Here is a 17618-nt window from a genome sequence, read left to right as displayed (position 1 = left end):
AGATTTCCCAAGAGCCAGCAGGGGATTTCCTTGACCTTCACTTCCAGAGCCTTTCGGATGGTTTTGGAAGCATCTCATCCTCCCTGCTTTCTGTTTTCCTGATAGAACTCTGATAATGGACACTTAGGAATGACCACGCTCATTCTCTGGTGTCCCGAAAGTGAGTTGTTTAGTTTTCCAACTTCGAATGTAAGCTACTGGTGACTCAGGATGTGTTCTAAACGTGTAATAAAGCGTATTTCTTGGTATTTCCTGGTCATTACACTTTTCTTGAAATCTCTCAGACCGCCTCCCAAAATAACAAAAAATGAAGGCACCATCATTTGTTAAGTGTTTCCATTTATTATAGCTGATATTGTTTTTATTGTATCTTTCTTTATACCGGAATTGTGACAAAGGGCAATTAGTTTTACAGAAAGTGAGGAAAGGTAGGAAGGTTGCTTTAATTTTTCCCAAACCCGGCTGGAGGGAAAATGCGCACATCCTTCAAGTTTATGAAACAGGCGTCGAATCTTTATTAAATTGGCCAGCAGCAGCAGGTCATCCCCATTCAGGTACCGGAGAACCGGAATCTCCTCAGGGTTAGGGAGCTTTTCAGCAAAGAGAAAGAGAAGGGAAGCTCAGGGTCCACCTGTGGCAGCGGGGAGGCGGGAGGAGGTGCGCGGGCGGCACTAATTCGGAGCTGGATCCCCTGAGTCTCGTTATCTACAAACGGGGGGCAGCGGTGTTAATCTCATCTGAAGGAGGAATGAGCTAGAATGCTGCGGAGATTTGAGAGACCAGCGCAGGCCTGACCACGTCGAATTTGGATACTTTCAAAGGCTTACAAGCTATTCAAGTAATGTCTCAGCATATACAGAGGGGAGCACCAAGATGCCGCGAGCACGGTCCCTTCGCGGGGCGATTCCCAGTGGGGAGAGCGTGGTCAGTGCTGGACTGGAGGCTAGGAGGGCACTGAGCGGGCAGCCTTCCTCAGAGAAGGCGTCGGCACCTCAGCTGAGCTTTCAAGTAGGAGCCGGACGGCTGAAGCTCCTTTCCTTCTGAAATGTGCCGCTACCTCCAGGAAGCCGGTCCGCCTTAACCTTTCCCTGAGCCTCCCTTGGCCTCTGCTCTTCCCCTTCCCCACAGCCTTTGGTGCTGCAGGCTGACGTCTCCTTGCCGCTGCAGGAAGGGGAATGGCTCTGTCAGGACAGTCTCGCCTGTGTGTGTTTCCCGTGTGTGGATTCGGGACCAGCTGAGGAGGGGCGTTTAGCCTCAGTGGGGTGGGCTAAATGCAAGCTGAACCACTACCTGCTGCGAGCGGAGTGACCACCTACCTGCAGGAGACGCGCCACGCACGGCATTCCCTCAGGCGCCGGCATCGGAAGGTAGGGAGGGAGGGAGCGGGAGAGGGAAGGACGGGGAGGGAGTATGAGACGGATGAGTAACAAAGAATGGACCAGCATTTTTAACTTCCCTTCAATCCCGAATTCCATAGAATCACAGAAAACTTTTTAAGAGAGTAAATCAATAATGGTTCTAGGAAATAGGAAAGATTTAGATCAACAGGAATAATCTTACGGAATTCCTGAATATCAAAAAACAGATGGGACATATCCATAGAGAGAGAAACGACCAAATGTAACCACGAACCCAAACGCACACATCCTGAGATCAAAGTTAACAGAAGTGAGAAGGAGGAGGGGCCCTGAGGTAAATATTAGAAGGATCAGTTGATCAGCTGGGAGGCAGCCCTTACGTGGGTGGGGGTGTTCCCGTTTTCAACCCCGGTGCCCCCAGGCTGCACAGGCTGGAGCTGGAAGTCTGGCACTGGGGCTAGCCTTCTAGCCCTCAACAGCGCATACCGCTTTCCCACAGTCCCCACAAACCAACTTCAGTAAGCAGAACATGCAGGAAAGCAGGGATTCTCAAATACAAAATGAACACGCAACCAGGAATCACCAAATATCTGAGGAAATTTGAGGCTGTGAGAGAGAGGCCAGATTTACCTATCAGAGATACCAATACTCAAGGAGACAGTAGCCAGAGGAAGACTCTGGGATATATATGGTAAATACCTTCTGAGGGATTGGAGAGAATTATTGTTGTCAAAGAGAAGCAATAACTAGAGGACTTGGAAATTCTATGCATATAGAAAAAAAGAGGTGTTAATTTTAGAGTGATCATTAAAATAAAACGTATTAAAAGATTAAGTCTATAAGGTTGGGGAAAGCAACAAAATCCAGTTATATACTGTTTGCAAGAGACACATCTAACTTAAAACTGTATAAAAACATAGAAAATCAAAGGATGCAAAAAATGTACCAAGCAAATGCTAACTAAAAAGAAAGCAGGTGTAGCAATTTAACATCATACAGAATAGCATTTGAGGCAAAGGTCACTAGTAGGGACATTGGGAATAATACATATTGATAATATTATAATCTATTTGTCAAAATAAAAACAAAGAACTTCACTGATTACACTGAGCCCTGTAATGGGCAGAGCTGAAGAGCTAATACGTGCGTGAGGTGGCAGATCAGGCCGGCCCAAGGCAGAAGGCACAACGTGCCAAGAAGATAGTCAACATCTTGAATTTCCTAACGACAGAGCCTTAAGAGTCAACCTGGGGAAGGCCAGAAGCAGGGAGACTCAGGAAGCTCTTATAATGATTTAAATAAGAGATGGACTCGGCCCAAGAGGCAGACAAGAAGGATGGTATGGGAGGACATGAGAAGGTTTGAGACCAAGGGTTTGAGACTGGAGCTGTATGGGAGGTAGGGTTTAGAGGACCTGCAGGGAACAGATGTGAGGCTGTGATGTGGAGAGGGGGAGTACTGCTCCAAAGTGGCCTGAGCACCGAAGGAACGCAGCTGTCATTGTCCAAGGTGGAGAGGACTGAGGGTGGGGCAAGCTCTAAGATCTAATTTCAGGGGCTAAGTTTTTAATGCCCTCTTAGACATGCAAACAGAGATGCAGGGTTGGAATCCGGGATGTGCAAGCTAAAAGTTCATGGGAGAGAAAATGAAAGGGTTATCAAGATGGAGGTGGTATTTAAGGACAGGAGACTCCATGAGACCATCTAGGGAGATGAAGAAGAGCCCCAGGGAGAGGCCTGGAGTCCCTCAATATGTAGAAAATGGGGAGGTGAAGAGAGTCAGCAAAGAAAAATGAGAAGGAACAGTCCCCGAGGTGGAAGGAAAATCAAGGGAGAGCAGTGTCCTGGAAGTAAGGCAAGAAATGCTTCCAGGAGGAGGAAGTGAATAATTGGCCCGTGTCACTGGGAGGCCGCTCTATGTGGCATAAATTAACTATAGTGCATATGAAACGTTATGGAGCAATTAAAAATAAAGTAGACAAATATGCTTGGAAATGTAGACATGGAAAAACCCCTAATACTCCTTAAGTGGAAAACAAAAACAAAGAGAATCCCCCCAACAATACAAGCAATAGGATTCAACTTTTATTTTAAAAGAGATGTGTAGGAATAATTTTTAAATACACTGAATAGAGGAATACTAAATTTGGGGTGGTGATTACTTTTGGGAAAGGGGTTAGAATAGATGAAAGGATGAAAGTGGAATCTCGATTTTTTACTCTATTTCTGTATTATTTGAATCTTTAAATATGAAAATGTATTTAACATATCACTTTTGTAATTTTAAAAAACCTAACATAAGGGTGAACATGAGGACAATGAGAAATGGAAAAACTTTTAACATCAATTTTTTTTTTTTGCATCACAATGACTCTTTCTGATTAAAATTCTTTTCTAAGGAGCGAGGGGGGAGAGAGAGAGAACATTTTTTACGTTTTTTGCTAAGAATGCATTCACCATGAATGTAATGTACCAAAAGAAGCCTATCTTATAGATTTCTAACAAAGAAGTTTGTCTGGAGTCTGAACCACTGACCGCAGTAGCCAGATTGACCAAAAGTGGCTGGAATAATACCGAGCACATTGTAGACCCTCACTCTCTGTTGGTGGACTCCGAAGTATCCCTTTTGTTTGGTCTTTATGAGATATTCCTGCCTGTGCTGAATATTGAGGTTATATTTCCACTTATTTAAAAGTGTAGAATTTTTCGAGGTTGACAACGCCTTTGAAATCTGGAGCAATCTCTTCCTTTAATAATTGATGAAACAAAGGGTTTCAGAGTTTAAGGGACTTGTTCAGAGCCACATACTAGATAAGCTACATAGACCTCTATTTATCTCTATCTCTATATCTTTTTTTTTTAAAGATTCTATCTATTTATTTGAGCCAGAGAGAATGAGAGAGAGAGAGCACATGAGAGGGGGTAGGGTCAGAGGGAGAAGCAGGCTACCTGCCGAGCAGGGAGCCCGACGCGGGACTCGATCCAGGGACTCCAGGATCATGACCTGAGCCGAAGGCAGTCGCTTAACCAACTGAGCCACCCAGGCGCCCTCTCTATCTCTTTATCTCTATATATTTCAACATTATTGACATATAATTGACAAACTCTATATGGAGCTATCGTTTACTGAGTACTTGGTACCAAGCACCATGCTAAGTACTTTGCATTCGCATTGACTCTTCACAGCAATCTATTTGGTGGGAATCATTATCCTCATCTTACAGAAGAGGGAACTGAAGTTCAAGTTCACCCACTTAGCTAAGTGGCAAAGTTGAGGTATGAAACTGTGTCCCTGTAACCTGAAGGCCATGTTCTTAACCACTGCCAGTTACTGAGAATGTATTCTAGGCCATGCCCTGGGTGGGGTAGAGGAATCAGTAAGGCAGAGATTTTGTCCTTCTGGAGCTCACCATCTGGTAGGAAAGGCAGACCCAAGGGCAAGTAAGGCAGCATGGTCCAGCAAGCACAGGGACAGAAGTGAGTACATGGATACCCTAGGGAAAGCCATGCCGGACCCTGATTGGGCAAAGGGCTAGGAGGTCTGGGAAGTGTCTCCAAGGAGATGGGACTTATACTTGGTCTTGAACATGGTTAGAACCTGGGTCTCCTGACTCAGCCCAGGGCTTTCTGCTATAGCACGAAGGAAAAACAAACACAATACAAAATCCTAAAACCAAACCCCCAAAGTAGCACTACTTGGGCACAGAGTAAACACAGTAAACGTTAGTTGGATCCACTCTGAACTAAAAGGAATTTCTGAAGAACAAACAAAAAGGTTACCTCAATTCCATATGAAATTTTCATTATGTGTTTTTTTCATTGAATTCCAAAACTCTTAGTGGACAGTAGATTACACGCAAGTATAATCTGTCAGTAATAACATTAACAAAAGTCATTTACTCTTATTATTCTAAATGCTTAGAACTGTTTTCAAAAATGTACCTACCTTCACTTTGGTCCCAACGCTGATTCTTGCCTGTTGGCCCATTGCTAGAAAAGTGATTGAAATCTTGTCTTGTTCTAGGATGCGAATTCCAATGTAATGGTTCAAAGCCAGAAAGACAGGTTTAAATGAAACAAAGGGTGAGGAAGCGACAGAACTGGACCAATTCCAAGCCCTTATTCTGTTGCCAGCTTGATCTGAGTATTGACCTCCTAAGATATTGATGTATACCCTGGGCAGAAAGGAAATTAAAAATTATAAACAGTAACATTATACTTCGACCTTAAAATTAGCCCTGTCGCTTGCTAGCCAAGGGGAGCAACAGTTAATGCTAGCCAACAGCATACGAATAGTGCAAAACCTCAGGTAATCTTGGGAATGATAATACTGTGACTGAATTTTATACTAATTTAAAGTGGTGGATCCAATCCAAGACCTACTGATAAACCAAACTGGGTCCCAAAGAGAGAACTGGGATCATAAAGGGATCTGGAAAACTGTGTGCTGGGGAGAATGAAGGGGGAGCAGGGAAGGTTTAGTCTGGACAAGAAGACATGCAGAAGAGGCGAGCAGGCTGTACCTGAAGAGGGGAGAATACCAGTGCTTAGATTTTCCCCAGGACAAAATGAAGACCAGTGGCTGTAAGTCTTGGGGAAGGCCCCATTGGCCTCAGTACAGGACAGCTGTGTTCTAACAGTACCCAGCAATTGGGAGCCAGGAGTCCTTCTAGGAGGGCTCTCATCAGGGCCAGGTGTGGGCAGGAGAGGCTCAGGGAACATCTCTGAGATGGCTCAGAGTGCCAGTGAAGAGCCTTGTGATGGAGCACAAAGTGGAGCTTAGACTAATGGGGTCTCCCCAGTCTCTTGGTGTAGCTGATGCCACATTTTACTACATTACATACATATTAGGCCCAGCACAGTCTGAGCTCCAGTGGCACTAAGGACTGCCATTCTACTTAGTTATCTCCTCTTCTCTCACCTTCTTCCAACTTGGATCGCCATTGCTTTCTTGAGGAGAGGGAATAGGGTAAATACCCAGTTCCAGGTATTTAGAAAGGTGGTTGAATTTGATAATAAATTATTTTTTCAAAAACTAGATGAATTGGCCATGAGGGGCCCTAGAGTAAGATCATATCTTATTTCCCCACTGTTGATTAATGGCAGTAATCTAATACCAAAAGTGCAAATGAGAAATTGAGGTGATGATCTTATTGTATATGGGAGGAGGAAGTTTCCTTTTGTCTTGGAATGTGGATGAAAATAATACTTGGCTAAAATTATGTAGATAAATTGTTCATTTGATAAACATTATTTGAGTCTATATCACGTACAGATACATGCTGGTAGTGGCAAAGATTCAGAGTATGCCTTCAAGGAACATGGGGCCAGCAGCGGAGATGGGCTTGCTATACGAAAGGCAGAGGCAGCTAGAAGGGGCAGTGAGAGTATGCAGAAGTCACATCAGAGGACCAGGGATCCAGCTAGTGGGTCAGGGGACTTCATAGAGAGGGCAAATGTTCTAGAAACCAATGGATATCTGGTGACAATTAATACAGTACCTGACCAGATGTAATCTAGAATTGCTATTGAACCCCAAAGGATAAATAGAAATTCTCCACTACACATAGGGTTAATGGACTGACTACTGCATTAGACCTGAAAAACACAAATGTCTTAACTTTCTCAATACTGGCAGAATGTCCAGACTTTGTCAATTATGAATGGAATTTCTCAAGATGAGATTGTTATTCCTGTAAATAACTTAAAGGGGAATAGTATCTCTTTCTGAAAAGCTCAGGAAGTTGGAAGTGCCTTTGAAGTTAGAACCCAAATTTCACTTCCTCAGGCTAAATGAAATAATGCAAAGTCACAGAATAGATATGTTCGTAGATCAAAATAAGATCAGGATCTGCCGAGATTTTGTTTGTATGTTATTGTTGGTTGTGGCTATAGGAATCTTGGAATAGTTATAGATATATCTCAAAACATAACACACACACACAAAAAACTATAACAACACAGTGTGGCAGCTATCCATTGTAAATTATTTCCATAGATGAGGTAGTATAACATTAACAGGCATAGGCTCTAGAGAGACCACCTGGATTCCTATCACAAATCCCTTGGGTGACCATATAATTTATTTAGAGATTTTTTTCTAATATTGAAATCACAAAGTTCATATTTTCTTACAGTTTATAGAAAGAATATCATGAGCTTTGTTTTACATAGTTGCCTGGGATTTTTCCACTGAGAAGAAATGGGATGACATAAATAAAAATTTTCTCTGAGTTGAACATTACTATCTAAAGATCACTAACTTAAATAATTCTTAAATTATTTTTATTTTTATCATTTGAAAGGAAAAAAAAACTTCCAGCTATAAGATGAATAAATTCTAGGGATTTATGTACTGCATAGAGATTATAGTTAATAATACTGTGTGTATGTGTGTGTGTGTATTTGAAAGTTGCTAAGAGAGTATATCTTAAATGTTCTCAACACAAAAAAGAAGTGATAATTATGTGACATGATGGAGGTGTTAGCTAATGCAATGTGATAATCATTTTGCAATATGTAAGTGTATCAAATCAACACATTTTATGCCTTTAACTTACACAATGTTATATGTCAATTATATCTCAATAAAGTTGGAAAAAATAAAAGAAAAAGTAAAATTTTACAACCCCCCCCCCCCGCAAATGGCAGCAGGAGAAACCTAGAAGCCTACCAGACATTTCCATTGGGATGATAGCAGGAACTTCTGCCAGAAGAATCTAGCAATGCCAGGATCGCAGGGTCAGTTGGCATGTCTTCTTGGACTATACAAGTGAAACCACTTACTTTGTTGGGCACTCGGATGATGGCTAGGTTTCCAGATGGGTAGCTGAGATCAGATAAGGTCATTTGAGTTGTTCTAATGGTCCTTCTGGGAATAAATTCAATTTATGAGAGAGACTTTGAAACCATTCTGGAATGAGAGCTACTGTTATTACAAAAATAATTTTATGCTTTTTATGGGATCAAAATATTTTTACAAGATGCAAAAAGTCTCAGCAAAATACTAGCAAATGGAATCTAGCAACATATAAAAAAACATATATACTATGACAAAGTGGAGTTATCCCAGGAATGCAAGGTTGGCTTGACATCTAAAAACCAATCAATGAAATATATTGATAGAATAAAGAGCAAAAAAAATGATAATCTCAATATACACAGAAAAAGCATTTGACAAAATCCAATACCTTTTCATGATAAACAACTCAATGAACTAGGAATAAAAGGGAAACCCCTCAAGCTGATAGTGTCTAACAAAAACCCATGGCTGACATCATACTTAATGGTGAAAGACTGAGTGATTTCCCCCTAAGATTAGGAACCAAATGAAAATGTCTACTCTCCCCACTTCTATTCAACATTGCACTGAAGGGTCTAACTAGGGAAATTTTATGAAAGAAGAAGAAACGAAAGCCATCCAGATTGGAAATGAATGCTGTGAAACTATCCTACTCTTGTATATAGAAAATCCTAAGGAATCCACAAAACAATATATTAGAACTAACAAACGAGTTCCACAGGATTGTAGGCTACAGGACCAATGTACAAAAATTAAATTGTACGTCTGCGTACTAGCAGTGAACATCCTGAAAATGTAATTAAGAAAATAATGCTATTTACAATAGCATCAAAATGAGTAAAGTCTACTGAAGATAATTTACTATTAATACTCAGTCCCTTCTAAGCTGATCAGCAAAGCCCAGAGGAAAAGTAAACACAAGATTGAGTCATTTTGAAAAGCAGGCAAAGCTTTCAGGAGAATTAAGAATTAAAGCCAGGGCATGAAATGATAACTAATAATAAAATTTGGGGGGAGTTATGGAAAATTTATTGATATAATTAAGACAAAACCTACACTTTTTCTCATGGGGCCTGAACAAAAACTTCGTATACTTCCTATGCCATGAAAGTCATTTTTCTGGTTGATTATTGGGGTTTGACTAAACTTTTAGGAAACTAAAACTAAACATGACTTTCTCCTATAAAAGTGGGACCTTCATTCACCAAAAAGCCCTCCTTATTTCATAGTTTTTTTGTTTTTGTTTTTTTTACTTTCCTTGATGTATTAAATGGCCTTTATGTCAAAATAGCAAATGGCTTGGCCACCAGGCAGAAGTTCAAGTGATGAATAACTTAGTGTTCCATAAAATGGATATCAAATTTTTGTATTAAAAAATAACGTGCTGCTCATGGATGTGTAAACTGGTACACATTTTCTGGGGGACAAAATCTATCAAAGCTTTAAAATGTCTGTAATTTCTTAGCCAGAGTTACTACCCCTAGACATTCAATTCAAGGAAATAAGTGATAAGTATGCAACAAAGTCTGCAAAAAGTTGTTCATTTAGCTGTTGTATATAAGGTAAAAAATTGTGAAACCGCCTTTGTGGTTAGATTAAATGAATTATGGTACATCCCTATAATGAAATACCTTGTGGTTATAAAAATGGTGGTGTATTTCTATCTTTATTGTTTATAATATACTTATAACATTGCTATTTAATATTATACGAAGAGGGCAAGTTGAAAGATATGAATAACGAGTTGAATTAATTTTTAAAGAATTATATATATGCTCATAGAAAAAAGGAAAGATATATTAAAAAGATGTTAATAGCTTTTCTCTGGGTGGTAGGATTTGGGTAATATCTGCTTTTTCTTTATAGTTTTCTATATATTTTTTTCTCTCTTTCTGTGAAGAAATAAAGCTAATAAAAACAACTTGTTGAAAGGATACAATATTTGTGTTGTTCCATCTGGAAATGAAGTCAGAAACTTGCTTCCATGTTTGTAGTGCTTCTCTAAGAGCTCGTTCCTCATGATCTATGTATATAGCACAGAAAATGAAAGGACCCTTAACTGTTAATTGTTCCAGATACAACGCATTAATTATGATAATAAAAGGCATTCCTTGCTTGCTAGACAGTGATACAAACCATTTCTTTTTTTTTTTTTAAGATTTTATTTATTTATTTGACAGAGAGGGACATGGCGAGAGAGGGAACACAAGCAGGGGGAGTGGGAAAGGGAGAAGCAGGCTTTCCGCAGAGCAGGGAGCCCGATGCGGGGCTCGATCCCAGGACCCTGAGATCATGACCTGAGCCGAAGGCAGACGCTCAACGACTGAGCCACCCAGGCGCCCCTACAAACCATTTCTTAATTTAAATTTTTGGCCCTGCAACAGTGACAGGGAACAATCCTTAGGAATCATTAAAGATTGTTCCTAACCCCTGCAGATAACTTGATAAAAGCTTTCAGGCAGGAATCTGAAATTACATATCTGTTTGAAGGGTTTTGTGTTTTTTTTAAATTTTTACCTTATTCACATATTACTATAGAAACAAAATAGAAGATTAAATAGCAGCCTTAGCACGATGGAAATATTCTATATGCTGATTGTAGTAGTGGTTACATAACTGCCAAAATTCATAGAGCTGTACATCTAAAAAAGATGAATTTTACTGTATATAAATTATACTTCAACAGACTGACTTTAAACTCAAGTATGAGCTGTAGCATCTAGTGTCTCTTCAAGTTTGCTCTTGAAGTTATTTGAGCAAAACACTAATGGTGTATGAGAAGATGAAGAAAGAAATACAGGGAGATAATCCTTAATATATCTCCAAGTTAAACTATTTTATATGTAATACTCAATAGGGAAATGAATTTGTGCCCAGTAACATTTTCTTTTTCTTTTTTTTTAAGATTCTATTTATTTATTTGACAAAGCGAGAGAGAGAGCACAGGCAGGGGGAAGGGCACAGGGAGAGGGAGAAGCAGACTTCCCGCGGAGCAGGGAGCCTGATGCAGGGCTCGATCCCAGGATCCTGCGATCATGACCTGAGCCAAAGGCAGCCGCTTAACTGACTGAGCCACCCAGGCACCCCCAGTAACATTTCTAGTTAAATATTCTTTTTATTCCTAATCCTGTATTGTAGTAAAATAGATTTAAGAATTTCTAGGGCTAAACAATGAAACTACTGAAATATTCACATAAATATTGCCATTTATTTTGGAAGATAACACATTTTTTTCATTTTAAAAATTTTGAAATATGAAATACATTCAGAAAAGTGCTAAAACATGCTGTTTTGTAATGAGTAATTATAAAGTGAACACCCATTATTATCGCCATCCGGGTCAAGAAATAGAACAATGCCAATACTTGAGGAGCCCTTCTGTGTGTCTATCTCAAAGTCGATACCTTTCTTTCCTAGACATAACCACTATTCTGATTTCATAGTCATTTCTTTGCACTTTTATAGTTTCTAAACAATATAGCTTCAATTTTTTCTCATTTCGAATTTTACATAAGTAGAAACATAAAAAAATATCTTTAATATTTTGTTTCTTTCTGTCAATATTATGTATGTGAGTTTCATGCATGTTCCAGTTTGTGGCTGTGGTCCACTAACTTTCATTTGTGTATAGTATTTCATGGTATGAATTTATCACTATTTATTTAATAGATATTTGGGTCATTCCCAGTTTTTGACTATTGTAAACAATGATACCACAAACATCCTTATGCATGTATGCTGGTACCCAGTTCCTCTTGGATATTATGACCATTTGAAAAAAAATGGGTTCAGGGCGCCTGGGTGGCTCAGTTGGTTAAGCGACTGCCTTCGGCTCAGGTCATGATCCCGGAGTCCCGGGATCGAGTCCCACATCGGGCTCCCTGCTTGACAGGGGGTCTGCTTCTCCCTCTGACCCTCCCCCCTCTCATGTGCTCTCTCATTCTCTCTCTCTCAAATAAATAAATAAAATCTTTAAAAAGAAAAAAAAGAAAAAAATGGGTTCAAAATACCCTTGAGCACTTCTCAAAGGAGAAATCTCAGTCAATAAACGAAAAGGTGCTCAACATCATTAGTAACCTGGGAAAGGAAAATTAAAACCGCAATTAGAGATCAGTACATACCTATCATACTGGCAAAGAAAATGGGACCTCTGATAGTACTAACTATTGGAAAGGATGCAGAACAACAGTCACCATTGTCTAGTGGGTCAATGTAATTTGGTCCAAAAAATTGGAAATCATTTTGGCTTCATCTAGTAAAGTGAAAAACAGGCATATCTTGGGATTCAGCCATTCTATCTCTGGGTACAATATATGAGAGAAGGGCAAATAATAAAGCTTAACTTCAGACTTGGATAAATTAAGTTTACTTGCTGAAATTTCTAGGGTAGCCAGAAAAATGATAGAAGCAGAGAGTGTAACTTCCAAGCTTGTAGAGGTAGAAGAAGAAATAGAACGACATATTTTAAATATTCCCCCAAAAGACAAGAAAGGATAAAGGAAAAGAAAAACACATAACAGGGAACAAATAGAAAATATCAACGAATGTCAGTTATTATATGTAAATAGACTAAATACTCCAGTTAATAGACAAAGAATGTCAGATTAGTTCTTTTTTTAAGGAAAAATTCCAACCATATATTGTTTACAAGAGACAAATCTAAAATATAAGGATACAAAAAGATTATAAATAAAAATGATACATGAAAATACTAAGGAATATTACCAGAGATAAAGAAGATTACTTCATAATGACAAAAGTTTAAATCCACTAGGAGGATACAACCTTACAAAATATTTTTCCCATATTAAGATAGTTTCAATATATATAAAGCAAAATTTCACAAAAGGAAAAGGAAAAATCAAAAATTCCGTAATCACAATGGGATATTTTAGCCTACCTCTCTCAAAAATTGCAAGGATTGTTAGACCAAAAAAGTAATAAAACAATAGAATATTTGAACAACCCCTCTAATAAATTTGACCCAATGTTCATGGATTGGAAGATTAAGTATTTTAAAGATGACATTCTTCCCAAATTGATTTTAGATACACTGCAACTGCAATTCACATTTTAACAAGACTGTATTATTTGTGTGTTGTTGGGGTAATGGAGGTCTTCACAAGTCAATTCTAAAATTTACAGGAAATGTCAAGAACTTAGAAGAGCCAAGACATTCTTTTTTTTTTTTCTTTAATATTTATTTATTTATTTATTTGACAGAGAGAGACACAGCGAGAGAGGGAACACAAGCAGGGGGAGTGGCAGAGGGAGAAGGAGGCTTCCCGCCGAGCAGGGAGCCCGATGCGGGGCTCGATCCCAGGACCCTGGGATCATGACCTGCGCCAAAGGCAGACACTTAACTGGCTGAGCCACCCAGGTGCCCTGAGCCGACATTCTTAAAGAAGGTGGTTGAGAGAGAGGAATATGCTCTACCAGATATTAAGATCTATCACAAAATATAGTAATTAAGACTGTGTAGTGTTGGGGCAGGATAAAGAAATCCATGATACAGAGTAAGGAGTCCAGAATCAGACTCATGCAGCCATAAACATCTGATGTGGGACAGCAGCGCCAGTGCATGGTAATGGAAAAAAGGAAATCTTTTTCAATACATAGAGCTGGATACAATCCGGTATCCATATATGTATATTTTAAGATTTTATTTATTTATTTGAGAGAGAGAGAGAGAGTGCCAGCACAAAGAGGGGGAGGGGCACAGGGAGAGGGAGAAGCAGACCCCTCGCTGAGCAGGGAGCCCAAAGTGGGGTTGGATCCCAGGACCCTGAGATCATGACCTGAGCCGAAGGCAGATGCTTAACCAACTGAGCTACCCAGGCGCCCCTCCATATTTTTTAAATGAAATTAGGACCACTACCTCACATTATATGTAAAAATCAATTCCAAGTGGATTAAAGATCTAAATGTGAAATGCAGAACTACAGAGATTTCTTTAACATAGGAGAATAGCTGTATTATCTCAGGTCTGGGAAAGATTTACCAGCCAATGAAAAAAAGCAGTATCCATGAAGGATTTGATAAATTACAATTAAAATGGTGAAGGACAAACCAAGAAGTGAAAAGTGGTTGCAGCAATATGACATACAAAGGGCTCGTATCCTAAATGTATAAGAATTTTTATAAATCAACATGAAAAAAGGTCTAATGTACCACTTTTTCTCCATATTTCTTGAATCTCAGACCATCCAATTACACAAAGCACATTCTTTAGAATTTCCTTTAATGAGGGGCTACTAGTGACAAATTATCTTTGACTTTACGAGACAATGTCTTTTTGGACATATTTTCTTGAAAAATATTTTAACTGGTTATAGACTTCTAGATTGACCACTATTTTCTTTAAGCACCCTAAAGATAATTCCCATTGCCTTCTGGCTTCCATTGTTGCTGTTGGGAGGTTATCTGATGGTATAATTCTCTTTAAATATAAACAGAACTTTTTGTTCTCTGCTGCTTTTAAGATTTTTTTTCCCTCTGTGTTCCTTGGTTTTGCTCTGACATGTCTAGGATTTTTTTTTTCTTTATTTCATCTTGATTGGGATTCACTGGGCAAAATCTGCGGGCTCTTCTCATTTATCAGTTCTAGAAAATTCAGATACTGCCTCTGTCTGATTATCTTTTTCTTCTCCTTTTGGGATTTTGAATAAATGTGTTTTAGACACCTCATTTTCATATCATATCATATACTTTATATTCTGTATTCTTATTTTTGTTCCCATGGAGAATTTCATTATTTATTTATTTATTTTTTTACCTTTTTTTCCAGGTCATTGGTTCTCTCTTTAGTTGGGTCTAACCCGTGTTACTGTCATCTTTTAAGTTTTTAACCTCAGTTGTTATATTTTTCATTTCTATAAGTTCCATTTTTTTCTTTACAAACTGATTATGTCACAATAGATTTCTGTTCCCTCCATATATCTTCAAGCTGATATTTTATTTTTATAAGCATAGTTTAATTTCCAGAGTCTTTGCAGGTCTTTTTTTAATTAGATATTATTCCTCTGGGTTTTCAATTGTGGTGTTGAATTTCCTTGCATTCTTGATTCTTTTTCACTATGTGCTAGTAACTGAATCTGAAGTATAATTTGCAAGAGAAATCTGAGGGCCGGATAGGTGACTTTCCCCCAGACAGGATTTGGATTTGATTCTGTCAGTCACCTCAGTTCACTGCCACACCTTAAATTCTATATCACCCAAAAGAAAGAAATCTGGTCTCCATAATTTAATTTCTAGAAATCTATTCTGAAAAAATATACTTATATAAACATACATTTATACACAAAGATATTCAAAGCAATGTTATTTAGTATAGCAAAAAAACTGTTAACCTGTATTGTCCAATAATAGGGGAATGGTGAGATAAACTACATAAAGGAGCACATAGATATTAAAATGCTGTTAATGTAAGCTATATAATATCATGGAAATATTTTTTATAATAAATTTTAAAAAGAGATAAAAATTACACGTGTCATATAATTACAAGAATGTCAACCAAAGCCAAAGGGTAAAAAGTCTAGAACAGTGCCATCTAACAGAAATTTTGGTGACCATAATGATGTTTTTTATCAGCACTGCAATATGGTAGCCCTTAGTCACACACAGCTGTTCAGCACTAGAAATGAGACTAGTGTGACTGAAGAATTCCATTTTAAATTTTATTTTAGTTATTTTAAATTTAGATAACCATATGTAGTTGTTGCTACCCTATAGGGCAGTGTGGATCTAGAAAATATTGAAATATTAGCAATGATTTGGGGGAAGTGCTTGAGGCTTTTGGTGATTTTCTCCCCCTTCTTTCTAGTTTTTTAAGGCTTCCAAATGTTCCAATGATCACATTTTAAAATAAAAAGGCTTTAACCAAAATAGCTCGCCATAAAATGTATGTAAAAGCATTTTTTTTCAAGTTTTGACAAGCTTTATTAAGAACAGCAACAATGTAACCATGATGAGCGGTGGTGACAGGGCTAACAGCTGAAAGGGTCAGAGAGTCCAAAATGCTCTGCTGGCTCATGCCGACAACTCAACAGTGCAGGAGGCCTCCAAGGAAGATGACACAGTCTCCAGCTACATCCCAAGGGCCACGGCATCCAAAATAAGGGCAGTACGCAGTCCTGGTCTGATTTCTACTGGTTATGACCCTCAAAAATGACTTTTTAATTCTGACAGACATGGTTTAGAGAGTTGTGAACTAGAATTTATCCAATGGAGACTAAAAAAACATAAAGTCTAGTAGAAGTTAAAGAGCCAAGTGTGAACCATTTCTTCCTGACAAAGAGTTAAATGTGTTATGTAGCCAACCTGTTATATTCATTATGACAGCTTTTACAATTTTAGGAAGAACTGATTTTAAAGAGTCACGGGTAAAAAAATTACAAGAGAATCACCTTTCCACATGCTATTCTAGCATCACAGCAAACAATGGAAATGTTTCTATTTTCTAGTTGGAAATCAAGTAGTCTGTCAGCAATTAGCTCTTTTTCTGGAATATCCATGGAAAGTTGATAAGAAATTGTTTTTAAGTGCTTTGAATCTAAGGAAAAAAAAAACACATGAAAGTAGATATTTGTTTAAAATGTTTCAAAACCTCTCTTCTAAAATGAAATTTCAAACCCTATTACAAATGCATTGATTCATCAGACTTTTTTTTAATGGAAGAAAAATGAGGTTCTTCATTAAATTAAAGTGAGCGCCTTCTTTTGTTAAAAAATGAAAACATTCCTTTGTTAAAAGAAGAAAGATGATTTTCATTAAGTGGAATTTTCTGACCTTATGTTTAGTAGGAAATAGTTGAATATCAAGGAACTTTATACTAGGGATTTAGTTTAAACCACAACAAACATTTATCTTTTCTAAGTATCTTTTCAATAGCTCCTGAGTGGTAGAGTTGCTGCCTGATGCTCAGAAAGATTAAGTAATTACCCCAAATCAGCCAGCCTATAGGGAGAAAAGCAAGGAGATAAATCAAGAACTTCTGATTCTAAAAATCAGTGCTCCTTCAATTTTATCCATACTATAGCAACTCATAAGCTCTTTGCAGCTACCTGTAAAGTGCTCTATAGATGTTGCTAATTTATTTCGATCAATAACAACTGTAAGCGGAAGCCACTTAAATGAAATACCAGATTTTCTGAACCATCTTAACTGATGCATTGACTGGAATGAACATTTTATTTTTAATTATTACCATTTTTTAAGATTTTATTTATTTACTTGAGAGAGAGCAAATGTGCTCACGCGCGCGCGCGCGCGCGCGCGCGCGCAAGAGAGAGAGAGAGAGAGAGAGAGAGAGAGAGAGAGAGAGAGAAGGAGCAGGGGGAGGGGCAGAGAGGGAGAAGCAGACACCCCGAAGAGCAGGGAGCCTGATGGGGGGCTCAATCCCAGAACTCCTGGATCATGATCTGAGCCAAAGGCAGACTCTTAATGACTGAGCCAACC

At 38.5% G+C, this 17618-nt stretch overlaps 1 protein-coding gene across 1 annotated transcript in view; it reads right to left on the bottom strand.

Moving 5' to 3' along the window:
* Positions 1–326: 326 nt before the first annotated feature.
* ERICH6 (glutamate rich 6) overlaps positions 327–17618 on the bottom strand; it is a 31351-nt gene continuing 14059 nt past the window's right edge. Inside the window, 5 exon segments of the mRNA XM_021685959.2 lie at positions 327–590; positions 5304–5532; positions 8031–8186; positions 10097–10182; positions 16568–16713. Of these exon segments, the coding sequence (XP_021541634.2) occupies positions 327–590; positions 5304–5532; positions 8031–8186; positions 10097–10182; positions 16568–16713 (881 nt within the window).

Source organism: Neomonachus schauinslandi, chromosome 1 (assembly GCF_002201575.2).
Source record: "Neomonachus schauinslandi chromosome 1, ASM220157v2, whole genome shotgun sequence".
Taxonomy (NCBI): domain Eukaryota; kingdom Metazoa; phylum Chordata; class Mammalia; order Carnivora; family Phocidae; genus Neomonachus; species Neomonachus schauinslandi.
Note: the sequence above shows the minus strand (reverse complement) of the source record. Positions and strands in the feature narration are given on the sequence as shown.